Source organism: Epinephelus fuscoguttatus, linkage group LG8, assembly GCF_011397635.1.
Source record: "Epinephelus fuscoguttatus linkage group LG8, E.fuscoguttatus.final_Chr_v1".
In the NCBI taxonomy this organism is placed as follows: Eukaryota; Metazoa; Chordata; class Actinopteri; order Perciformes; family Serranidae; genus Epinephelus; species Epinephelus fuscoguttatus.
This window is the reverse complement of record NC_064759.1, coordinates 39,296,788-39,314,774: the sequence shown is the minus strand read 5'-3', so window position 1 is coordinate 39,314,774 and position 17,987 is coordinate 39,296,788. Positions and strand designations below refer to the sequence as shown.

The 17,987-nt window shown below is 40.8% G+C and overlaps 1 protein-coding gene across 5 annotated transcripts in view; it reads right to left on the bottom strand.

Moving 5' to 3' along the window:
• The window catches only part of adgrb1a (adhesion G protein-coupled receptor B1a), a 255,606-nt gene that overhangs the window by 83,421 nt on the left and 154,198 nt on the right, over nt 1-17,987 (bottom strand). For all 5 annotated transcript variants that reach the window (XM_049584034.1, XM_049584031.1, XM_049584036.1 and 2 more), the window contains exons 15-17: nt 8,607-8,682; nt 2,590-2,692; nt 2,425-2,468 (exon numbers count right to left, since the gene is read on the bottom strand). In XM_049584034.1, coding sequence (XP_049439991.1) covers nt 2,425-2,468; nt 2,590-2,692; nt 8,607-8,682 — 223 coding nt within the window. The remainder of the gene's footprint in view (nt 1-2,424; nt 2,469-2,589; nt 2,693-8,606; nt 8,683-17,987) is intronic.

The following is a 17,987-nucleotide window of genomic DNA, read 5'->3' as shown; positions in this document are numbered from 1 at the left end:
CAATATTCACTCTTTGTCATTTTTTCCCTCCAAATCACCTCTGTCTCTATGTTTCACTCTTTGTCTCGCTCTAGGTCTATATGTGCCAAGCCAAACTTCTTTTCCCTTTGACTGAAGCAATGAACGTTCTGCTTTTCATCGCTGTAACACAAGTGTACATACCCATCTAAATGCAAATGTCCAAACCTGCATTGCAGGCTGCTGAATGTTTCCCTCTTACTTTCTCCCTCATTCCCTCGCTCAATGCTCACGCTCCAACATGCACACACTATTTTCTTGTCTTAAACAAATAGGGCACTTAAGAGCAGGCAGCAAATAAGTAGTGCTTTGAATCAGGCCACAGCAGCAGTAAAACTTAACTGTTCAATATGTATACTTTACTCTCTCTCTCTCTCTCTCTCTCCCTCTCTCTCTCAGCAGACTCCAAACTGCTCTCTATCGTACATGTTGATGTGTGTGCGTGGGCCGGGAGGGGGAGGAAAGCTGTGAGCGACACTTTTAATTTTCCACATGCTGCATCAGTGTCGTAGCAGTGATAGCGTGGGGTTAGCGTTTTCCCAGACAAGAGCTGCGAAGCTGTCCAACACACTCAGCACCTTTCACTGGGGAGCAGTACACTGACTTTGTCAAGATAAAAAACACCGTGGCCAGCCGTGGAACTTTCAGAGGGGACATGGTGTCTCTAAAACATCCACTCAGAGTACCAGAAACTACCATACTGTGCTACAGACTAAATGTGGGTTTGCCAGTATGCAGTGAATAATTACAAATTGGATCTGGATCTGGATGCAGTTCAACAGCCTGTCTGTGGGGGAACTAAACAGATATGAGATCATTTGAAAATATAATGTTTATTAAACCTAAAATAACAAAAAAAAGTGAACTGAACACTGGCCATTTTTTTGCCATGAAAATGCTCAAAACAAGCCTGAAGCTCAGCAGGTGGCTTTTAGATATAATGATATAATATGGTAACATAATATAAAAAGTTAAATTGAATTTTATCAATCCAAGTTTAACACACATTTCCAGAAAATCAACAAAAACATAAATGCAGATTATGTGAAAATTAGGCCGAACAGAGATGAACAGTTTGTGGTGCTAATTCTCAGGTCAGGTGCCATCATCATTTGTAAACGGGGCAACAAGATGATCTAGTTAAAAGCAGCCCACTTGTCACAAGAAAATGCTGGCATTGTATGTTTCTGCAAACCACAGATAAATACATTTGTACATTGGTGTGAGACCTAGACCTGCAGGTCACTGTTTGATAGTAACATGCAGCACCACCAGTTGTGTTTTAGAGTCATTGCTGTGTTTCCAGCAGCTTTTCAGTCACCTAATGTGGTTGTTTTTTAGCAACCCAGTGTAGTGTTTCTAGTGGGGATAGTACCATGAAAAGTGGTTTGTTTTTTTAAAAGAGACAACCTTGCATTTCCTGTCAGGATTGTGCCACCAAAAGCAGGTATTTTAAGCCAAAACATGATCTTTCCCTAACCATAACCAAGTGTTTTTTTTGTTTTGTTTTTTGGGCTAAACCTGTCCATGTGTATTTCACATGACACATAAAGAAAGTTTAACATATCCGCTAAAGTACAAATGCCAGTCCTTTTTTCTGCTGATTGTATTGTTGACCTCCAGTCAAACTTCAAAGGATGGAAACAAAGTAGAAAGAGTGATGAACATATATATCTCAGTTTGTTTCATGCATTTATGGGAGAAAAGTCACAATCTCCGAATCACTTCACATGGCGGAAGCTTGAGTGGATGTTTATTTGCTTGGCTCATTTCTAAGTCATAGTTCCGCTGAGGACAGATACTAAAAATGCACATAAAAACAGGCACACAGAACTTGTTCGTCATTGTTTGTCATTCTTAGACTCTTACGAGTAAAAGGGATCAAATGAGTTTGTTAGTCCTAAAAATTGTGCTGGAAAGTTCATCTGGAAGTCAAGAGGTTCGTTTTTTTACGTTTTTTTGGTTAGATGTTGGCACAAAAAGAATATTAATAGGGTCATAAAAACCATGTGGTTATTCCTCTGGGGAAGTTGAATGCACATTTCATAAAAATCTGGCAATAAGTTTACAGTATTTTTGGACTTAAGTGTTGATCACATGGATGGACAGGTAGTCATATAGCTGAGTATTAGATATTGGCAGCTTTAGAGTCGTACTACAACATACTTATTCACAAAATAGCTATATCTAGCTATATCCTAAATCTGAATTCCTAGTATGGGGCAAACGTGCTGGATCTTACATTTCCCGTAGTACAATCAATAGTATTACAAAAAAACAAATAAAAAACCCCAAAACAAACAAACAAAAAAGCTCATAAAGAGCCATATCATTGCGGGTCCACGCATTCGCAGATTAAGGTGAAAGCATGGTCAGATGACAAATCAACAATATAGTGGCTCTTACCTGTCACTCTCGTCCCAGGATATACAGGTCTGATTAGTGGTGCCCTGATGGATTGGGAACAGACAAACAATACATGATCACAATGTTGAAAGAGGACTTGTAATGCAGCATAAAATCAAAATACCTTAATATTTGAATATTTGTTTTAAGATAAGAGTCACCTACGTTGTACAGGTGAGAGAATTCAACTACAACTGGGGCAGAAAGGGAGGGAGGGGTGGGCTTGATGGCCACTGACAAAACCTTGGAGTTGAGGACTGTGCTGTTTCTAGAGAAAGAAAGAAAAACACCGTTTAGTAATCTGTATATAGCCACAGTAGTGCTAAATGGTAGCATTAGCTAGTGTGTTTACCATGTTCACCACGTTTAAACTACTGATCACTCCAGTAGACATTTCCCTGGACAAGTTAAAACTTTGACCCAGTGGGAATTAAAACGATCAGAATTCATCCCAGGGGGACCATGACTGAACCAAGTTTCATGGCAATCCAACCAATGATTGTCAGCCAAAAATGCCAACCTGCCAGATCACTAGGATAGATAATATGGGAGCCATAAATGTCTGTACAAATTGTTGTGGTAATCCCTTTGGTAGACTGATGAGATATTTCACCTGACAAATGAAAACTTTGACCTGTTGTTGGCACGAGATGAAACTCCCACCAAAAACATATGGACTCATCCTCTGGGTACCATGAGTATCTGTAACAAATTTAAAAGCAATCTAGCCAACAGTTGATGAGACATTTCAGGCAAAACCATCTTATAATGGCACTACAGGAAAAGTCTAGGGAGCACCAAAGTTATCAGGATTCATCCACTTGGAACCATGAATGTCCAACACATTCTCTCTCACATCAATGTTTGGTCATGGACTTTCCACGTCGAGATATGATGTGCAAGGTACCCTGGGTGCTTGGGTAGTTGTTGATGCTTTGCAATGCTGTGTCAACTTCAGCCTGTTACATGCATTGCCTGTTTTTAAAATACACTTCTGTTTTCACAGGAAATGTACAGTTTGTATACAGTTTCTTCAAAAATAAACATACTACGTCGGTACGCTACCGCAAATTGGCGTGTTTTTCCTTCAACAATGAACGCATATGGTTACTTCTTGCCACACAGTTGGTGGTTGTATGACCCATCCACCATCATTCCCACTTGCCCCACTTGGACTTCTGTGGCCTTAACTATCGTTGTCTGGCCATGTTTCCCCCTGACTGGCTGGGAATCATGCTGACGGGTTTTTTTGTCGGTGTCTCAAGCCAGATGTCACTGACCAAGCAGCGGCTTTTGAGAACTTTGGAGTGAAACTGGGTTGAAATGTTGGTCAAAGTTTTGCCTTAATAGTTACTGAGAAACTTTAATGTTGGACCAAAGTGGTGGAATGATCACCCACATATGACCATTCCTAGAGCCACAGGCTAGACATTTTGGAGTTCTCTCTGATTGCAAACAATGCAACCCATACATGCTTCTATAAAAGGAAACATGCCCTACATTTGAGATTTGAAAAGAACAGACTGACTTTGCCTTTAGTTTGGGAAAGGTCATGCACTTGTCACCAAATACTAAAGCACTTCATTAGAAAGCATTTACACAGTTACAGCTGTCTCCAGTCTGCTTATGAAAAAGCATCAAAATAACCTCAGTTGCTTATTCAGCAATAAAATATGTAACAGATTACTAACTCATCAGCTTCTGATGAGCTTGCCAAAATCTTTGAGCTCTGCTCCAGAGCAAATAATCCTAGCTGCCAAGTAAACCCTAAAGACTTTAAGGATTTCTCCGACATCTGAAGCAATCCACACTGTTTTTCAGAAGCTTATCTTATAACATTTTTGGGGCATTCTATTTTACATTCTCCCTACCTGTTTAGTATGCATTGCAATTTCTGCTTTTCATAGGTACTATCAATCATGTGGAATGAGACAATCAGGAAAAAGTGAATTGCTACTAGAAGTACTGACACCGAAAGCTTCCAGTCGGCCAAACATGTTCAACAGCCCATGCTGCGTATTCCAGTTCCTCACATCATCACTGTATCCTGTACGCACAATCGCCCTCTCTCCATTCCAAAACACAATCAGTCAACTTAAATGTTTGTGTCATATAGTCTCTTGCCTCAAACTCATCTCCTTTTTCCTTGAGGGGGGAATCAAAAGCAGAAAAGGAGAGAAGACAAGGATGAAAAGATAGAAAAAAAAGAGTGGATTGGAGCTGAGAAATATGGAGAGCAGCAGCGATCCAAAGATTCAGAACAAACATGTGGGCGGACTGAAGAGAGTGGGGGTCCGCTTCATTCCCCCGCTTCCCTATGTTACCAGTTCATTATGTGCTTTTTGTGCTTTTACCACATTATCATAATGGGCAGCTCCTTACAACTGTCACCACAGTCATAGATAACAGCAGAAGCGTGCATGCATACCAGTATGCACACACACATACAATTACTCAGGGCCACATGTACTACTGCTGTGTTCAAATGTATGTTAATCATCATGCGAGTAGCAACTTCCTCCGAGAAATCCTTTTACTCACGGAGATAAAAGACATACATGAGGCCACCCACTGCTAGTGTGCTGCTGTTTCAGCATCAAATCCTTGTTTTCATTTAACTGGGAACATTCACTGCAGCGCAGATGTAAAATGCCCTGACTTTGCTGTGACAATCCATAACACTCAGCACAGTTTTATAGTAGAACTAGGAATATGCTTCAACAGTTACACAGCATCAGTGACTTTATTTCACTGTCTAGCTAGATTAATAAAGGGCATTACACACAATCCAGTATTTTATAATAACTGTTAACATCTGGTATGATCTATGTAATTAAGACACTTTCGCCTTTCAGCCAATTGGATGGGGGCTTTTTTCATTAAAAGATCCCCACAGTTAATCTCACTGGATTAGTTGGAGTGATTTTAGGCTCATGTTTCAAGTACCACGCATAACTGGAGAAATTATTAGCTGACTTAAAGCTCAGAAGGTAACTTTGAGTAATCTATAGTGGTAACTGATTTAACTGCAAGTCAAACTGTTTCTGCATTTATATCCAGCTAACATAATTGTTTTCATCATCATTTTCTGAGTCCTTCCAAGAAACACCACAGCTTCAGTCATTTGTGAGACGGGGGGAAAAAGGAGATCCATAGCTTTCTAATGATATTAGTATTGTTTTTGTGCTCCCAATACTTAGCAAATTACCTCACATTACATAATGACTGTCACAGAGCCATGTTTTTGAGAAAAAGACCTTCAAAGTTTGTAGAACGATGGCCGCAAAGATATGTGACAGAACCCACTTGCATTTCAAAGAGGGAGCACATGCTGTACTCCAGGGGCTGTCCTGGGGTGAGAAATCCACAGACAAACCTTGGGGACACTTTTATTTTGTAGCCAGCAAGGTAATGAAAACAAGCATGCCCAACAACACGGTGCAGGAAGATGAGAAAATTCTGTCTATGTTTGAAGAACTGTGGTCTATTTGATTAACAAAGTAAGCAAATAAGCAATGGAATTTACATGGCAATAATCATAACTTGGATTATTTTTCATAAAGACCCTTTTGATGCCTTTGATCTGTGGACCCTTCTGGACTAAAGGAATATAATTAATCAGGTAATGGAAACACACTTGGACTTAATGACCAGTTGAAAGGTAGGAAATCACAACATTTTTTTCATATCTCTTGTTTACCCTGTCAGTAAAGTTATACTTTGGTGTTCATAGTTTCTGTAAATTTAACTGAGTGATTGAATTGTGGAGAATTTAACCGAAATAACGATGAGTAGCGTGTCCGTACTGACAAAAGTTGTGACATTTAATTACAATGCTTAGCTGCTTAGTTAGTTTAAGCGAGTCGCTAGTGATGATCTGGTGGGTTTTAAAAGATTTAAATATTTTGAAAGCGATGATTTTTTTTATTTTAAATCAGACAAAAAACACTCTCCTGGACCCTGACTTGTTACTATAATGTAAAGCCTTTCATTCATAAATTCATGGACATGGGAGGATAGGACTGCCAAGTGAGTGTTAGCTGCTAGCTTGTCATCAAGCCTTTAAAAGCTTCAAACGTTATGTATGGTCTGAATTTGGTGTTAAGAGTTTCATATTTTGAGAGCCAAGACACTGTTTATTTAAAATCTGGCTGGCTACCACTCCACTGAGTCACATCTGTATGCTGTTCTGGCTCCACAATATTGGAACAAACTCCCAGTTGTCATCAGAACAGCAAAACCTCTACACATCTTCCGTCGCACATTGAAAACTCATCTGTTCAGACATGTGTGTGTAGAAATAAATAAATAAATACTCCATTTCTTATTGTTTCTTAATGAAGCACTTAAATCAGTTCAGCACATTTGGTAAAGTTAATATACTTGCTTGATTCTTGCACTTTTGGTTTTGTACTCACATAGTTGAATGCACTTACTGTAAGTTGCTTTGGATGAAAGCATCAGCTAAATAAATTAAATGTAACGTAATGACAAATGTTTACTTTAACTGGCATGACTAAGGGCAGGGTGGATGGGTGGGTTGACAAATCATGCGACTTTAGCACTTCATGAGACAGAATTGCATTTTGCAAAAATGCATCCCTGTTCATACCAGTAAATGTTTGTTTCAACTATGACCATGATTTTCCCCCGACCTTAACATTTCTCAAACCCAATCCATGATCTTTCCCTGGCCAAGTCTTAGTCTTAGTCTTAATCATAGTGTTGACAGACGAGAAAACGCTAATGCCTGTATCTATAACCGTGATTTGTAATGGTTTTAGAAGACCCTGACAAACGATGTTGTTCTGATCACTGAGGCATCAGATCAGAGAATGCAAACAAAGTATATTCTTGTTAAGTTTAGAGGACTGTTTTGTTTGTTTATCCATCTGTCTCTCTGTGTCAATATTTGTCTCTGGAGTCTGTCAGTACCTACTTGTTTTAAGTTGTGGCACATACATAATGACAAGCAGCACAGGGATAAATCTTGCTATATGTACGAAACTAGACTGAGACTCTACAGACGTGCTGAGTGGTGCTGTGAGCTAAATGCTAGCATGCTCATAATGATAATGCTAACATGATAAAGTTTAGTAGGTATAATGTTTAGCACGTTCACATCAGTCTAACCTGTAACTGTTTTAATCAGCGCAGGGCAAAAGAGCAGCTGAGGAATGTTTTGGGGCAATTGGTCATAAACCAAAGGGAATCACTAAAGTTATTAAAATTCATCCTGATTGGGACGTAGATGCCATATCAAATTACATGGCAATCCATCTAGTAGTTTTTGAAGCATTTGACTTAAATCCATAAGTGTCAGCCTGCTTGTGGTGGTAGAGGAAAAGTTGAGTGCTCATCAAAGTCAGTAGGTTTCACCCTCTGGGGACCATGAATGTCTGTACAAATTCCATGGCAATCCATCCAAAAGTTGTTGAGATATATCACTTTCATGATCTGTTTAGTTACTGTGTCATTCTTCAACTGCATCCACTGAAAGCTCAGGAAAAAGCTATTTCCGCTGTTTAGCAATCTAGAATGTTTTGGTGTGAGTTGCCAAGTGTTAGAGAAATCTGCCGTCAAGATGTCTGCCTTCTCTCTACGATAATGGAACTAGATGTCACTTGGTTGTTGGTGCGTAAAGTGCACGTGCATGTCTGCATGTCTTTAGACTGTGGGCGGAAGCCGGCATACCCGCAGAACACCCATGCTGACATGGGGAGAACATGAAAACTCCGCACAGAAGGGCTCCCTCCTGGGATCAAACCAGGAACCCTCTTGCTGTGGGGCATCTCTACGGCTAATCCCTCCAACACTCTGCAACTCACACCACAACAATCTAGACTGTTAAATGGCACTACAGGTAAGAGGACAAATATGTATTTTTGATTTTAAAGTGGAATGAATCTATTGTACTAATAATGGTTGAGTAGCCTTGAACAAAAAATAAAATCCATTCCGTTGCATTCCTATTTAGTATTCCTCGTACCGGGCCCACTGCCCTGGTGCTCTAAACCAACCTGTAAAATACATGTGGTTACAACTGTGTTTCCTGGCTTCCCTTTAAAGCCCTTTAAAGCCCCTGATATTAATGAACTTTTATGACCAGATGTTAACCTGGTTAACAATCAACAAAACTTCTAATCTCTCAGTTTCAGCTGTAAAACAGTCAGCAGTCTTACCTCTGCAGAGTCAGAATGCTGCCCAGGTTTCTGTACAGAACGATGCCGGTTACAAACGTCGAGGACTCGTCTGCTTCTGTCAGGAAAGAAACACACACATGCACAGAGCAGGGAGGTCAAAGTCAAATAAGACAGGAGTGTTTAGCAGAGTGTTCAGAGAGACTGAATGGTTCAGTCTCTGTTAATACAGTGACCTGCTATAGAGGAGAATGCAGGTCAGCCATGCTGCCTCTGCTCCAGCCCCCAAGAGCTCTTTACACTGGAGCTGGCCTACATGACTAGTCAGCTATAAACGCTGTCTCTTACGCTGCTTTACAGCCGTGCACACACACACACACACACACACACACACAGATACATGCACGCACAACTGACACTGCAAATTTCCATAATCTCCACAGTGACAGATAGTAGCAGTACAGCCTGACACTGTCCTCACCCTGGAACAAAACAAACAAGGAAAAGAAATAATAAATTGATGGAATTTCACTTCAGCAGTGGAGGAGTAAAGAAACTGTGGCTTGGCTGAAAAGTCTTTGAGCGTTGACACAGAAGTGCTTGTCAAACTATGGCCCGACTGACTTAGGGGCAAAATAAGGAAAACTATCATATCATATCATATCATATATAACCCCATCAAATCATAATGTGTTGTTTATTATTGCTATCATGGGTTCACTTTTATCACTATTTTCAACAACAACGATAACAACTACTGTTTTCAAATTCTTCCTATATGGGCCCCTGGAACTAAATCGGATAAACTAAGGATGTTGGGTCTAGTATGTGAGAATCACTGTGTGCACGTAGAGACAGCATTCAAAAAAAAGAACACTTCATTTTCATAAAGTTGCAATCCTTACAAATTTGTTTGGTGGTCACTGGTCCCACAGATAAAACACAAGGTTTGGAAACTAGAATCACTGCCTCTGCCAACCAGTCAAGTTGTAGTTTACATCCCTGTCTGTCCAGATTCATACATAGCCGTAACAGTTGACAATACGTGACATATGAATTCTTCTGCAAGGAGCTTCATATTCTATAACGTGCGTTATAACTCTTATCACAACATAAAAAAAAAACAGGTAGCTTTTGTGATACTGTCTACTCTTAAGTATTTTTTTTTCTCTTTTCTTCCGGTGGTAGGTCTTCTTCGCTGGTGTGCTGCCGTAATTCGCTCTTCACAATCAAGCGATCATTGTCCCCCGCACTGCTTTCTCCTAAATGTTATCATCCCTCACACTGGCTGCCAATCAGGGCAGCCAGTGTGGAGTGTAAGCATGGACCATACACGCTGACAAACATGAGTTAACACACATTTGTATGCAGACACCCAATGTAGTTTACACAGTAGTGGTACTAGTATAAGCCTCCATTGTTTGCATGTGTTTTTGCAGTGTATCCAGGATTTTTTCTCTATCTCTCAATAAAAAGTGTGCTTGTGCCAATGCACAAAACTGCATTGGCAGTAATATGAATGTAATTCCTATGTTGCTAGGCTAGAATCTCACATGTATCAACTGCTAGGGGCAGCAAACAGCTTGAGTGCCTACTCTGTCAGAAATGCAGCAGAGGGGCAACTTGAGTGCTGGTTTACAGTGCAGCCAAACAAACTGTGGCCAGAGAGGCCTCATAATGTCATGTTTGTTTTAATAAAGAACGAAGAGGACAGTCAACATGTCATGCCACATGGTAGCACTGAACTGGTAATCAAACTTCCCTGACAACTGTTGTCTTCTGCATCACATCCAACACATGCATGCATCTTTTCCTGTGAATCCCTTGAACAAGGATACACCATTTAAATCCTTTGAGGAAAACTTGACCACTAACAACAAAAATGACTGCAGAGAGAGGCAATTACAGAATGCAAACACAATGAATGGTTAAATCTATCATCTAATCTAATCATCTGTTAGCTGATATTGATCTATGCGTCTCTACATGTGGCTGGAGCTCTCTGTGGGTGAGCTCCCCCTGCTGCAATTAAGGGACAACAGAGTAGTGCCAGCATCGGAAGAAATTTGTCAAAACTTGACTGCTGGACTACATGAAGGCACATACAGCCCCGGGGCGAGGAGAAGCCTTCTCTTTCCGGCTGCAGTGTCAAAGGCGAAAAAAACACAACTCCATCTGCCGGGCCATCTGAAGACATCCAGCTCTTCTGCTCCAGCACACTACATGGGGAGCCCGAGAGCACGGAGCAGTGTGCCAGGCAGCAGGCAGAGGCTGTAGCTCCCAGGCAACAGCTGAGCTCCCATGGGCATCAGGGGGAACCAAGCAAGATGTGTGTGTGCATATATGTGTGTGCGTGTGTGTGGTTGTGTATGTGCGTGTGTGTGGTTGTGTATGTGCGTGTGTGGAGGATGAAGTATTATGTGTCCTGCTCATCCACTCTTTGGCTGGCCCTTCCAATATGCTCAGCCAGATTGTCTGTGCCCAACAAGAGCAAGCCTGGAGGGACTTTAACCAGTGATTCAATAAGTTATGTGTCTGTGTGTGAGAACTCAAACAGTTCATAGCCAAGTTATCTGTCCATTATACATTTGTTTGGATGGTACTAAATCTTTGTTTGCACACGTTGTGTGAATACACACATGCATGTGCATAAGCTTCTTCACTCATGTGCCTTCACATATGTTATAAGCAGCTAAATTTCATGACACAAGCATAAAAGACATTTTATGGCTCAGTCTAATTCCTGCTTCAACACACTTCATTTTGCATGGAGGATTTGCCAGACTGGAGGCTCTTCCCAACCAGTTAGTGGTGAGAGGAAGTGGACTAGAAAACCTTCTAAAAGCGAGTGTGCACTTGTGCTTACCTAATATACTCCATTACTTCCTAACAGTAACACACATGCCAAGAACGGAGCAAACATCATACAAATTTAACTTGTGTCTTGGTCCTCTGTCAGATATTATTTTGATCACGCACTTTTGCAATGTTTTGCTCACCCTGCCTTTTAATGCAGGCTTTAAACAACAACAGAATGTGCAGTGAGGTTAGAGCTAAAAATAAGGATAAGAATTTCACTTTGTCTCTAAATTATTTGACTTGTATCATTACATATGCATGCAAATAATGCTTATTTATTATAGTCTTTGTTATGTACTTGCAGGGGAAACACATAAGGTTACAGAGCATCTGGGGAAGCAGAGTGTCTGCTGGCTTCTTGTTTATTGTGGGGCATGCAAGCAGGAGAGTGTCCCACAGATTAACTGTTACCCCCTTATAGGTTCCCCATGGAGCTTTTGACCTTTTGTAGCACCATGAAGCTATTTGTGATGGATGGTTTTGTGATGGATGGTTTCCATCATCACCCAGGAGGCTGGTGTTTGTTTCCCGTGTGATTGTAAAGCCAAACCCTGTTTTTTTTTCTTTTCCCCAAAACCTAACCACATGCTCTTGTTGCCTAAAACCAACCACGTGAGTATGATGTTGAAGGAGACGAATGTCAATTTGCGGTGTTATACTGGCGTAGTGTGTTTATTTTGAAAGAGACTGTATGAAAACTGTAAATTTCCTGTGAAAATGTTAGTGTATTTTGAAAACAGAAAATACATGTACCAGGCTGAAGCTGAACAACCAGCGCACCAAGGGTATCTTGCATGTTGTATGTCGACACAGAAAGTCCATGACCAAATGCTGATATGTGACGAGGTCAGCGTGAGAATGTGTTGGCCAATCACAGGTCATTTCAGGACCTTCCTATTGGCTGTTCTACAAATGCAGGTGTGTGCCCACGTCCCTTCAGTGAAAGCTCGATTCAATGGCAGAGAATTCTGACAAGACAATTTTCTATTCCAGCATTGGCAACATCTGCCTACACTACGGACTTCAAGGACTTCAAAGAGGTCGGACAATAAACAAACTAAAACCTGTCAATATTGGTAAAGTGTTTCAGAGATGGAGACCGAATGTTGCAAATAGTTTAGCCTTTTGCTCACCGGAATAAAAAGCTCAAAGCTGTAGCTTTAAGTTCACATTAATGTAGCTAACGTTAGCTAGAGCCTCGATATACAATGTGTCCTCCAACTCATGCGCTGCCACTATAGACCACCTCACCTAGGGGGAGAGCAAGGTAGCAGCTCTGGAGACAGACCCCCAGTCAGTGGTACCAGCAACCTGAATCCAGCCAGTGCAAACCCCTGCTCCAGGATACTGGAAAGCCCAGACTCCCCAACAGACCATCAAACTTTCTGTTGCTGCCATTACACAGGTTAGACCAGGGACTGCCACTGGTCACCAGTCCGCTGTGTAATCTGCCACAGGGGCGATGTACTGGCCAAATTGGAGCTGCCACAACTGCTGACTGGAGCTCCAGAGCTTCTTCACTGTGCGTAGCAGTCCACAGCAGCAGAAAGTGAGGTGGAGGGGCTGGGGGCTGGCTAGCAGCTAATTCTGTCTCATCTGTGGTCTGATAGAGAAAGAGAGAGTGCTGGTCAAGGAGGGGCTGAGCAAATGTGCTGTGTGCAACTGCACAATGAAATACGATCAAATAAATCAGTGTGGGGGAAACACTGAGTTACTGTATGAAACACATGCATGTGCTTTTCCAGATTTCTGCCTGACCCCACCTCGAAAGAGCCAAAACTGGCAAAGACACTAGTGTAGTCCTACAGTTAAGGTAAGGGTTAAAGTTCTAACTTATCATTGATTGTTGTGTAAATTGCCTTTTTTTCTTGATGTGCCTCATAGCAAGAAAATATCCACTGAGGGCCCTGCAGCTACTAGAAAATTAATATATGGCGTTGATAAATTTTTTGTTATTTCATAAAGTTATGAATATAGTTTTTATATTTGCACTTAAAATAAAAATTAAAACCACAGTTAGCATATTCAGTTGAACCTGCTTAATTTATTTTCTTTCTTTCAGTGAGTGTAATTGTACGTGATTGTTGTTCTGTTGCATGTTTGCACACTGCAAAGAGGAGGCTAATCAAATTTGGCCCCCTGTAGCCCCCCTCACCAACACAGTTTCATTTAATTTTCAGAGGCAATAAACAAAACACATTTCTCTCTGTTCTTAGCCTTCAAAGCATACCATTTGTTTTTTTAATTTTAAGTAAAAGGCTTATTTCATTTCTCGCGATGTGCGAGGGGACCAATCAATCAGTGTAAACAAGGCATCAGAGAGCCATTTTAATCCATGCAAGCAAGTCCAAGCTGTGTGCATAAAGAGGGCTGGCTGCTGGTGTGACATTGCCCCCGTGGAGCCACGTCTCCCAGCTGGGGAGGAAATTGTCTCTAATTGCTCCTGATTGGCTCCTGTTGACTCCTGATTAGGAGTGACGGCCTCATTAGCATGCTAGCCGTACAGGGCTGTCTGTAATGGTCGAAAACATCCCGACTGACAAATAACCCTACTGCTACAAAAAACTGTGTACTTTGCACCTGCCTGCAGACAGGAGACGAGCACAGCTGCTTTTCTTAATAACATTCACAACTCAAATATACCTCCCCACTCACCAGCGTAGTCATCTGAATGAAGAGTATCGCATTATTATCATTTTTGCCCAAATAGACTTAAGGTGTGCAGGGTAAAACTTTTAACTAATAGATAGCCTATCACCATAAGACTTCCCCAGCTCATTACCTACTTTACTTTACTAAATTATTTTTTGCATAACAAGGTTTCTGAAATTTTATATTTAAATGTACAAATGAGGCAGAATTTAATTAAATATGTGGTACAGTAATTTGCAAAGGTGTGAACCTGACTTGATTTGATAACTCTAGACTCGACTTGACAAAATTTAAAAAGACTTGCAGACTTGACTTGGACTTTAATACCAGTGTCTCATGACTTCACTTGGACTTGTGCCTTTTTACTTTAAAATACTTGATACCTTCCCCACTGGCACAAAGATTAAAAGTCTGTTAGCGTAACATTTTAATTAGTAGCCCAGACTTTTATTTGCTCAAATAACTGAAGTCAATAGGCTTATACTTGGGATGGGCATCTATGTGGGACAGTCTTTTACGCAAAACTGTTCCGCAAAGATTGTAAAACCTACCAAATTGTTTATTTGAACTATTATGAATATTACTTGTATAAAATTCAGCCAGAGAGACTCAAAGTTACGGTAGTGACAGCTATTTTGCTTGGGTTTATATAATTGTGGCATTTAACAAATATGTCTATTCATGTATTTATTAGACTGAAAGAGCTCAGAGTGCTTGTAGAAAGTAATGAACTTGCCACTCACATGTATGGGGTGAATGAAACAAGACTGATGCTATGCTCTAATGTTAGTAGCACCACAGTTTTTATGTGGGAGGGGTTAAGTCAAGTATGGTTTGTCAGTACTACACAGCACACAGTCATTTCACATGTTTTCAGCAAGTATTTTCTTACATGTATAATGTGTCTAGAAAGAAACTACGATACAATAACTTTAAACTTTAAAGAACTTTAAAGATACATATTGTAAAATTCCATACAGTTTTAGACAAAAAATGAGACTACAGATGGATAGGGTAAAAATAGCTAATTATAAACAATTTAAATAACATACGGGGCGGCACGGTGGTGTGGTGGTTAGCACTCTTGCCTCACAGCAAGAGGGTTGCCGGTTCGATCCCGGGCGTGGGAGCCCTTCTGTGTGGAGTTTGCATGTTCTCCCCGTGTCAGCGTGGGTTCTCTCCGGGCACTCCGGCTTCCTCCCGCAGTCCAAAGACATGCAGATTGGGGACTAGGTTAATTGATAACTCTAAATTGTCCATAGGTGTGAATGTGAGCGTGAATGGTTGTCTGTCTCTATGTGTCAGCCCTGCGATAGTCTGGCAACCTGTCCAGGGTGTACCCTGCCTCTCACCCAGCCCCCCCGCGACCCTCAAGAGGATGAAGCGGTTAGATGAAGATAAATAACATATATCACCATGAAACTTCCCCTTTATGTGAGGAAAATTATTTTCTGTATTACAAGTTTTCTGAACTCAAAAAAAATTAATTTGAAGGGAATTCTGATGGTGGTGCCCAGAGCAGGGAAAAAACTAATTTTAAGAACTCCACTATATCATTGTCACATTGGTGCGACATCAGATGTACTGTAATCCAGGTGTTGTACCAGAGTGTCGTGATGAAGAGGGCGCAGAGCCTGAAGGTAAAGATCTTTGTTAAACCTCACCTTTGGTCACAAGCTTTGGGAAGGGATCGAAATTTGACTATGGATACAAGCGGCTTAGATGAGTTTCTTTTGCAGGGTGGCTGGGCTCACCCTTAGGGACACTTCAGGCATCTGATAAGGATGCCTCCTGCACCCCTCACTGTCGAGGTGTTCTGGGGTACATCCACCTGGGAGGAGACCCCGGGGCAGACCCAGAACACTCTGGCAAGATTACAATTTATATTCCATCTGGCCTGGGGATGTCTTGGGATCCCCCAGGAGGATTTGGCTGGGAGGAAGAACCTCTGGTCTACCCTGCTGAACCTGCTGGCAAAAATTGTTCCACTACAAACTGTCCATGTCAAATTGCTCAAAGTTTTTCTAATGCCATATAGCAGTTCTTTGGGCATTAAAAGGAAACTACGTCGCTAGATACCACAAAAAAGAGACTTTCCTCCAAATTATGATAACATAGGTCATTTGACAAGCAGCAGTTACAATCCATATTTATGTTTATTGTAAGACAGCAACCTCAAGTGGCTGTAGTTATTGTGAGGGGGCAAAAAAGGAAGTCAGGCGACGTAGTATAAAGAGCAACAAAGTCTGCTTAGTGTAGCATTAAGAGGTGGTGGATGAGTCAAACAAACACAAGACTTTCATCCAGGAGCTGTTCGTGTGAAATCAAAACTCAGCATTATTTTAACAATGTAATGTAGTATGTCATGTGAGATATGTGATTTATGTGACGTGACTTTTGTCACGCGAAATAGGTCATGTCATGTTACCTTGGCAATAAACTTTCTTAATTTAAGTCAAACCATGATCTTTTTTCGAATCCTAACCAGTGAGTTTTGTTGCCTGATCCTAGTCATGTAGTTTTTGTGCAACTGCAACCATTTCACAATGTTAACCATGTGTTTAAAATTGGAATCGTTAACGCTAATTCAAGAAATGCTCCCGTGGGTCGTATTAGAGGGTAGAAGCATACAGCCTATGTAAGGATGGGAGGACTTGGTGAGAAAATATGTTTTTATAAATATGTACTGTCGCATACAATAAAAGAAATAGTTTTTGCAACACACATGCACTGACATAATAGGCAGTGTTGGGCAAGCTACTTGCAAAACGTACTGAGCTAAGCTACCAGTTACTCTACATCAAAATAAAGTTTCACTACATTGAAGCTACTCAGAGAGAGTGTAGCAAGCTAAGCTATGAGAAAATGGCAAAAGTTGCTTGCTACTTGCAAAAGTCTCTTTTATGTTTTGACTTTATGTCAAATCAGCATTTTCTCAGTTATCAGAAAAACTGTCAGCCAAACAAACAGGCAGGCAAAAAATGTTGAGTTGTTTACTTTAAAACTTTCTTCTTTTCTGTTTTTTCTTGCAGACTTTGTGACATTTGAACATGTCCTCCAATAACATGACATTATCAGTCAACCTTTTGCGCTCTCTCTTTCTCTCTCCTCTTCCTACTTAATGCATTTCTCTGTATCTGGCTATGTCAGTAATTCAGAAACAGAATTCCAAAAATATATTTTTCAGTAAAAACTGCAATATGAACAATAAAAATGACAGACAAACTAAATTAAATTACAAATTAAATCTTTTCTTTTTTTGGGACATTAGAACATGAACATGTCCAGCAAATAACACATGACCTCAGCATGTCTCACTCTCTCTCCTCTCCTCCTACTGAATACTGTTCTCTGTCTCTCAGCTCTTTTTTTGTCCCTTGCTGTGGTCTGTCTCCCTAGTGTCCACTTCAAATCCACTAAATATATACAGTCTATGGGCAATGTAGCCAAACAGAGGTAGAGTAAGGCAGGTCTTGCCAAGAAAAGCAAATAGCGAAGCAGCAAGCAGAATAAAGTGAAGGATTAGTATGTGATATCATACAGAAGTGTGTCCCTCATGTACATGCCTAGGTGTGGTGCTGGCGTCAGTTACATTACTTATCCTCAGTTTTATTATCCTTACTTTTATCCAAACCTCCACAGAAAAAAAGTCCACCGTACAGAGCTTTTCCTAGGAAAGATAGCTTGTAACTTTTGTGGACGCTACTTTGCAACCCGGTCAATTACTCAGCTTTGCCACTGAAAAGCTATGACTCAGAAAGTACGACCACGCTATGTAAGTGACACTACTGCCCAACACTGATACTAGGACTGTACCTGAGAAAGAATTTTTTTCATATGGATTTGGACAGGGTTTAGTGGAACATTCAGGGTGACAGTGACATAGTAAACAAGCTAACGGCACTAAAGACG